Source organism: Haplochromis burtoni, unplaced genomic scaffold, assembly GCF_018398535.1.
Source record: "Haplochromis burtoni strain Fernald_Lab_line unplaced genomic scaffold, NCSU_Asbu1 Contig_456, whole genome shotgun sequence".
NCBI lineage: Eukaryota > Metazoa > Chordata > Actinopteri > Cichliformes > Cichlidae > Haplochromis > Haplochromis burtoni.
Genome location: NW_024582817.1, coordinates 392,435 through 401,307, shown reverse-complemented (window position 1 = coordinate 401,307; position 8,873 = coordinate 392,435). Strand labels below are relative to the sequence as shown.

At 39.0% G+C, this 8,873-nt stretch overlaps 1 protein-coding gene across 1 annotated transcript in view; it reads left to right on the top strand.

Moving 5' to 3' along the window:
- The window catches only part of LOC102291928 (thyrotropin-releasing hormone-degrading ectoenzyme), a 273,214-nt gene that overhangs the window by 41,970 nt on the left and 222,371 nt on the right, over nt 1–8,873 (top strand). Inside the window, exon 3 of the mRNA XM_042213580.1 lies at nt 2,643–2,919. Within this exon, the coding sequence (XP_042069514.1) occupies nt 2,643–2,919 (277 nt within the window). The remainder of the gene's footprint in view (nt 1–2,642; nt 2,920–8,873) is intronic.

The following is an 8,873-nucleotide window of genomic DNA, read 5'->3' as shown; positions in this document are numbered from 1 at the left end:
TTGTTGTTGTTGTTGTTGTTGTTGTTAATAATATTAATAATAATTAATTTGCCTTTTTTGATATAGTTTATTTCCTTTTTTTTTTTATTACTGGCAGTTTTGGACCAACAGTTGTTCACAATGCACATGAAAATAAAGTTGAGTTTTTTGTGTAATTTGTTATGAAAACTGAGCCTTTGGTTTGAAACAATGCACCAAAATTACAGGGAAAAACTGTCATAAACTGGAGCGATCTGAACACTTGCTGAACAGCTAGCTTTGGTCTGAAATGGATCCAATTAGAGGCAATGCAAATGATAGTCGACCTGAACACAGAGAGAAGTCGAACCCTGGCAGTGTTCAACCAAATTAGGAGCAGCTGTAGTGGAACAACAAGCAGCCATTTTTCCTCACCAGCTGCTTTAAAAAGCACATTTTCTCCTGCGTTGATGATGATGACAGCAGCCTGCTGTGATTCACTCAGGTATCACATATATGGATGCACACGCCCCAGCATGGATGGAGAAAGAGTTAAACAGTTAGACTGAATGAAAGAGGAAAGGAGGGAGAAAAATAGGATCAAGAAGAGGACGAGAGGACTTTGAGAAAAAGAGAAGAATGGAATAAAAGTAAAAAAGACTCGTGGCAACATAAAGGGACTGTGCTTCAACCTAATTAGACTGCAAATTTGTTTTAACGTATGTTTTAACTGGAAACCCCTCTTAACCCAATGTTGTAACCTTCCATTTAATGTGAACTTCCCCCTCCTAGGAAATGTATCTGCAGGTCGGGTTGAAGCCGCCAGCAATGATTAATCAGCGTGGAAGGTGATGGCATGGTTATGTCAACGTAGATTTTCCGCTGAAGCATAAATTGGACATTAATGGCATCTTCTCATTTCTTTTTACTTTGTTAGTTTCCTTGTGTTTTTTCTCCTGTTTTTGTCAAATTCAGTCACTTTAATTTTAAACTGTGTAATTTTAAAACTGTATGTTCTGTATATTCTGTGTATTTATTATCTCACTCTTATTGCCTCTTTATGCCCTGTCCTTATCTTCAATGTCATGCAGCTCTGTTGTATCTTAATTGCCCCTTGGGGATAAATAAAATCTTCTGATTCTGAAATAATCTGTTGTGCATCTCCCATGTTATATTCATGTTATTTGTCTTTTATTTAAAATTTTTGTGGTCTTATGTGGTCCTCCGTACACCATTCCTATAACTGGGCTCATAAAATAAGGTGTAAAACCTACATTGTTCCACATTTTAGAGAATACTAGTCTCACAATAAGATGTACAATTATTATGCCTACTTTTGGCTTGTGGCCTTTATCGGGATCATCATAACACATGTATATGATGGGCTTTGAACCACATGACCACATGCCAAAAGGCGTGTACTCCGTTCACTGATATGTAAATGGTAAAATGGTAAATGGCCTGTATTTATATAGCGCCTTACTAGTCCCTAAGGACCCCAAAGCGCTTTACATATCCAGTCATCCACCCATTCACACACACATTCACACACTGGTGTGTGAATGTGGCTGTACACGATTTGCATGTGCTTTAGAACTGTGGTCATGCCCATCGTTCCTATTTTATGATACACTTCTTAATAAAGACTGCAACTTGAATGCATTGGTCTAGCAATTAATTTTCCCTTCAGATCTTTTTTCTCTTAACTTTGAAAGCAGGTGAAGTCAAAGCAACAACAACCTACTCTGCTTCTTAAGATTACTGGACTTGGAGGACTGCACTCCAACTGTGCAGTCCTCCAAAATGCCAACAGCACTCAAGCCAATGGCGAAGACTTGATATGTAAACTGAATGTCGGTTGGTTGACAGTTTGGTTTGAACAGGAAAGGAGAAATCAGTGAAGTTTATAAGAAAGAGGAAGAAGCATTGGGAAGAAATCACACCACACAATAGAGGACAGTTTTCCTTGTTTTCAAAATTGCCTTTAATTCATAACAGAAAAAGTCTTTGTGTCTTTGGACATCTCTCTTCTCTGTGGCAGTCTGCAACACCAACAGAAACGACACCAGCAGTGACATAGTTACAACAATGAGACATTGGTCTGTGGATTATGAGGTGAGAGGCCTCAGGAAGCTGTGGTTTGTCAGTCTTGTTATTTTAGCCGTAGTTTTCAACATGTCATATTTTAATTTAAAGGTTGGTAATTCGAGCCACCACTTATCTTGACTTTATTCCTCTAGTCTGCAAGCCAAAGCATGCTTGGGGAGGATATTGAAACCCACTAAAACAAAAAGATGCATGCCTGAGTTACTGGGACCTGTTAGTCCTGCATGTGCAGAACAAAAGAGTTGTATGAATGTGTGTGAGCTTTGTAAAGTGCTTTCCGGTGCTGTATAAAGCACTTCCATTTACTTGTCGATGTTGAGGTGTTTTCTTTCATTTTTACTGGCATTCATAACTGCTGATATCTCATTCTTTATGTTTATTTACCGCTAAACATCAGCTACGTTGCCAGTGACCTGTTAAGGGTTGTATTACCTTCACATTTAGCTCTTTATATGGAACTCATACATGTTTGCCATTTCCCAAATGAAAGTGGTTCACTGGTGAAGTCATCTTCTATAATCTTTACAAAAAAAATTTTTTTCTGGTAATAATCCTTTTATTCCTTTTTCTTTTCATAGCTACTTGGCAGTAACTCAGTTCAGTCCTATCCACGCCCGGAAGGCCTTCCCCTGCTTTGATGAACCTGTCTACAAGGCCACATTCTCCCTCACCCTCCGCCACGACCCACAGTACACCTCGCTGTCCAACATGCCGGTGGAGAGCAGCTCGCTGTCGGATGAGGACGGCTGGTTGACCAATCACTTTGCCCGGACGCCTCGCATGTCCACGTACTACTTGGCCTGGGCTGTTTGCAACTTCACCTACAGAGAGACGCAGACGGACAGCGGCGTGACGGTCAGTCCCAACACACAAACACGGACCACTACTGCTGTTGATGCTGTATTAGCCTGTTGAGGAAGTTATATCTCTTCTAGTGATGACTTATTTTCAGAAAGCATGAGGTTTGTAACACAACTCACAGACTCACAGCTACAGGCGTAAAAAATTAAACGAAGAGAGAAGAAGCACAAACGAGCGCACCTAAAGGTAAACACGTCTAATAAACACAATAAATAGACACCAGACTAAATTCATGGAGGCAAAATAACAATCTCATGATCTAAATTGAATTATCTCTTTTCACAGAGCGTGGGAATTAAGCTTTTGTGGTGCTCTAATTCATTTTTTAAAACATTTCTGCTGTGATCTTGACTTAATGGTCTCATTATGTACCAAATACCAAATGTTGTTGATTCGGTGGCAGCCCCTTCTTTTCTTCTGTCATTGCTGCTCTGTTTTCTTCTGGGACTAATGTTTGTCTTGAGGCTGAGAGAAAAAACTCTTATGATGAAACCTGTGTGTATAAAACATGAAACACAGCAGTCTGTTCTCTCAACATAATGTCACATTTTAGCCCCCCGTTCATCTCCAGACTAAGTTTCATATCACTGAATCCTAATCTCTGGAGTTAAGACACTAAATATGAGCACAACCGTTTTCTTCAGACAGTAATTGGCATAATGAAGTCCTGATTTGGGAGTATGGGTTTTATATTTCAGTGTACCCAGAGAAAAGGAGGAGGACGGAATATCACTTTTGAATTCAACATAATTAAAGCAGTTTACCAGTGATGTTAGTGCCAATATGTATCATAATCATGCTCATGCAAATAAATAAACTGCTATCTAAATGTGGTTATGAAGATATCTGTGAGACTAGAATGTTTGGTGGTAACCCTACCCTACCTGAGCCTATCATTTGGAAAAAGTCAAAGTGGAAAAGTGGAAATGGCCTGTGGTTCTGTCATTGTGAGGTTTGGTTTATATTCTTTGGTTTTTTATTTTTATTACTTTGTTGGGAGTTTTATGCTATGAAGACTTTGGGTTTATCAATATTTCATTTCCATGTTTTAATATTTTTTTTCTTGCCTCGTCAGTATCCCGTTGTATCTTGTTATCAAGTCTTTATTTTTGTTTTGTGATTCCCATTTTGTGTGTTTCTTTTTTACCTTGTGCATTTTCACTGGTTTGACTTTATTTGGTTTTGTCTTAATTAGTTTCAGCTGTGTCTTGTTACCTTGATATTTCCACTGTTAGCTTGTGTACAGTGATGAACATATCCAGTTTGTCTTTTGTCTGAGCATCTGTTTACCTGCACTCACATAGACCTCACATTCGGATCCTATTCTGAAAAAAAGTGAAAATGTCAGTTAAAATTGGTTTATTTTTTGTTCTCCAGTCACCAAGTCTTGGGATAAAATTTTATTAAACCAAAAAATTCACAGCATTGCGGCTGCTATCATATTCAACAACCAGTACCAACTTAGGCCAAATGTGTCTCTGATGTTTAAACATGTTTAAACATTTTAACTTCCATAAACATGGTGTCATGATCTTGGGTCTTTTGACCCAGCATTTTAAGTTTTGAGTTTATTTTGTTCATTAGGTTATCTAAGTTAATTTGTTATTAGATTCCCCTTGTGTATCCAACCCCATTAAGTCTCCCTTGTCCTTCATGTGTTTCATGTCTGTGTTTCTTATGTTGTCATGTTTGCGTTTCATTATGTTTCCCATTTTATTTTGAAAGAGGTCCTGTGTTCCTGCATTTTGTTTTACTCTTCCCCTGTGGCGTTGTTATGTTCATGTTGTGTCTACTGTGCCTTTCTGTTCCATGTTTCAGGTCCCTATGTTCTGTCTCCCCAGTCTGTTAAGTTTACATGTCTTGAGTTCCGTCAGTGTGTTTCCTGTTTTACTTTCACAGTCTGTCCTATGTTAATGTTTCTAGTTTTGCTTCCCTTGTCTCGTCCTGCCTAATTACTCTCAGCTGTGCTCTCCTCCTGTGGCTCATTCCCCTCGTTATCCCTCAGTGTATTTAAGCCCCATGTTTCTCTTTGTCAGGGTTGCGTCCTTCTATCACAATACGGCTGTGTGCAGGCAAGAGTAGGACCCAAACGCAAACTCGCAGAGACAAAAAGTAAACTCAAAAAACACAGCTTTATTGCTGGGTGGAGTGGGACACGAAAAACAATACAAAACTAAACTAGGAAAACTAAAGCACAAGGAGCCACAGGGAAAAATCACACAGCTATGAGGGAGGACGCAACCCTGACAAAGAGAAACATGGGCCTTAAATACACTGAGGGACAACGAGGGGGGATGAGCCACAGGAGGAGAGCACAGCTGAGAGTAATTAGGCAGGACGAGACAAGGGAAGCAAAACTAGAGACATTAACATAGGACAGACTGTGAAAGTAAAACAGGAAACACACTGACGGAACTCAAGACATGAGTTCCACATGGGAAGAGTAAAACAAAATGCAGGAACACAGGACCTCTTTCAAAATAAAATGGGAAACATAATGAAACGCAAACATGACAACATAAGAAACACAGACATGAAGCACATGAAGGACAAGGGAGACTTAATGGGGTTGGATACACAAGGGGAATCTAATAACAAATGAACTTAGATAACCTAATGAACAAAATAAACTCAAAACTTAAAACGCCGGGTCAAAAGACCCAGGATCATGACACATGGAGTCGCCTTTATTCATGTTGACCAGCACCAACTCCGTCAATCTGCTTCATGTCATAGACTGAATGTGTAGTCTGGGGTCAAGCTGAAAGTAAATGATTGTGACATTAGCTGGTGCTCTTTGCTTTAAGCTCAATCTCTGCCATTTTTTCATGTGAAACGTATCTAGGACTTGACCAAATGTTGTAGTTTAAAGTATTGTTGCTTTATCTTAGGTCTACATATCATAAAGGTGCCATAAAGTGTGTCCTTTGTGGTCTGCTATATCAGGCGGTGTAACTGGCAGTAAATCTCCATCTTTAACAATGACAGCACCTGATGCATTGTCGTCTCCTCTGCCTCATTTTTATTCCAAATTTTTAGTTTGCTTAGAGATTATTGCTCAAACACAAAACGTCTTAGACTGAAGACACAGGAGCTGTGAACCAACAGATATGCAAGTATGTAGTAAGCAGACAGTTTTTGGCTTTTTTTTAGATGCTATTGACATTATTGTAACCATAATTATTCACACATGGAGTGGGTTATAGTTAGCAATATATTCAATTCAATTCAATTTTATTTATATAGCGCCAAATCACAACAGAAGTCGCCTCACTTTTGATATCCTTATCAAAATTTGTAGAATTTAAAGATTAGGACATTTCTATATAATGACAATCGCTCGATTCATTTAAAAAAACAACCAAAACACTCCATCAGTGCTTTAACACACAAAGGTCAAGTACTTTTCAAATGTACATAATGAAAACCTGCAGTGAGTTAGAGTACTGCTGCAGCTGATCTGGCCTCCACAGTCACTCAGTCTTAATCCAGATGTCATGGTTTGGGACGAGTTGGATGGCAAAGTGAAGGAAAAGCAGCCAACAAGCAGGGGCGATTCCAGGTTTGTTTGCTTTTTAAACGGTGGCTTACAGGGGATCGAGAACCAGTCACGGCTGGCCTGTGGGAAATCAGAAAAATTCAATCAGAAATAAAGACAGCATTGAAAATTGGCTTAAGGAACGCTGCACTCTCCTCTGTCCTGCTACAGGTAACATGGCAGCAGAGCATAACAGCGGAAGAGGCATTTAGATCCTGTACTGAAGAAAAGCAGCAATACTCAATGTTATTATTGCATCAGTCGTTGATTCATGAATGAGTAAGCTGCTTCTGTTTCAAAGCTGGAGCTTGTTTTATTACTTTTTGTACTAATCCCGGTTATCTCAATATATATTATATCCCAAAATGTTAGATTTGTATCAAATATTATTATTTTAAATTATTTGCAATACCAGTTATTGAACATGTCAAGCATGTCTAAGGAGTACAAAGTATAAGATTAGCATTAGTACTACTAATTTAAAATAGTGAATTGTCATATTAACCTTAGCCATATAAGAATTAGTAATAACTTTGTCACAGGTTTTTCAACTTTTAGCTGAGTGTGATGTCATAGAAAGAATAATTCTTATGTGGACATCTCTGGTGTGCTTCATTGACCTGCGATTCAAATCTTCTGTTTACAGAGGAGCAGGCAATCAGGAGAAAGTTGTGGTGGATTATTTTGAAATATGACTCATTCCAAGCTACCCTAACTCCACGGTGATTAAATGTAACTGTACTACAGTGCAGCACTTGAGTAAATGCAGTAGTTACTTTCAAGCATTCTTGCTTTCCATGTTGTCATCCAGTAGCATTGGGTTGACAGGCTGACAATACTGCAGCCCAGTAGCTTTGGGAGGACCCCAGGGGGCAATTATACTTGAAGGGGGGAGGTTCCACTGCTTTAGACACTCCTCTGCCAAGAGCTCAGCATGTGTTGGAGTCTCTTCAAGACTGTTGGAGAAACTCCAGGAGAGAATCTCATGGAGCTGGCTGAGAGACTGAGGAGTGTGCAGAGCTTTTCTAAACCAAATAAGAAACCTACAATTTGAAACAAATTTCCAGTTGTTAACATGTTTGTCCTTTGAAGACATTTCCATATTTTATTCACTTCAGTATTGATCCACAATGCAGAAGAAAAACTCTTCAGCAGGTCTGTCAGGACTTTACATGACTGGTAGTGTATGTAAATTTATTTGGAAAAACTAATAGTAATCATCTATAAATAAATGTATAATAGCAAAAAGACCTAGTTTTGTTGCTGTGCCTTGCTCTGCTGATGTTGCTGTGATACGTTTTCATCTCTACACTCTAAAAAAAAAAAAAAAATCCTAAAATAACAGTAATATTCCGGCAGCTGGGGCACCAAAATAATACCATAAAATAACAAAAAAAAACTTTCTCATGAAAATACAGTTATTTTCAGTAATGACAATACAGTTTGTTGCCCTAATTTTACATGGGATTTTGCCTTTTTTAGGTGCTTTTAAACATTAAATTAGGAACATTTTAATGTGATTAAACAATGAAATTACCTATAAACAAGGTCAAAAAATGCGGCAATATGAATAACAATACTTAATGTACAGAAATATACAGTTAACAGTTGGTTTAAATAATAATGGATTGCATTCATATAGTGCTTTTTGAGACCCTCAAAGTGCTTTACAATTCCACTTTATAATTCCCCACTGGCCATCACCAGTAGGTGGTAGGTGAAGTGTCTTGCCCAAAGACACAACGGCAGAGAGTGTCCGAGCCGGGGCTCGAACCGGCAACCTTCTGATTACAAGTCGAACTGCCAACTCTTGAGCCACAATGGCCCTAAATAACAATAATATTAATAACTAGAAAGCGAAAATTTCAGAAGAAATTTTAAGTGTGCCTATGCCGCTGCTAATCAGTGTAGTTTGCCATTCATACGGCTACAGAGAGCAAAACTCAGCAGAGCAGCCATTCTCCACCATGATCTATGGTAAAACCAAACACCACTCTCGCCTCGCAGATGACAGCTTACAGTTTTGTGTAAAGATGAGGTGACTTCGTACAGCCCGTGGTACAAAGTCCCATTGTACCACGGCAGACCCAACAATGTTTGCATGAACACGCTTTGTAGCATTACTTTATTGACCACTTTTCACACATGGTTGCTGTACCCACACAGCCGGCTGTAGCTTTTCATCTCACAGCCCAACACACACCAAAAAAAAAACAAACAGCCGAGAGAGCACAGACTTTACGCCTGAGAGGCGTGATTGCAGATGCCGCTCAGGTGGGTCCACCTCCCCTGCAGCAGCACTACAGACCACGGCCCGCCACACACATCAAACATGTAAAATAAATATTTGTGCACTTTTGCATTCACTTTTTGTTTTTTGTTATTTTTACACAGTGTTCTGAATGATTAA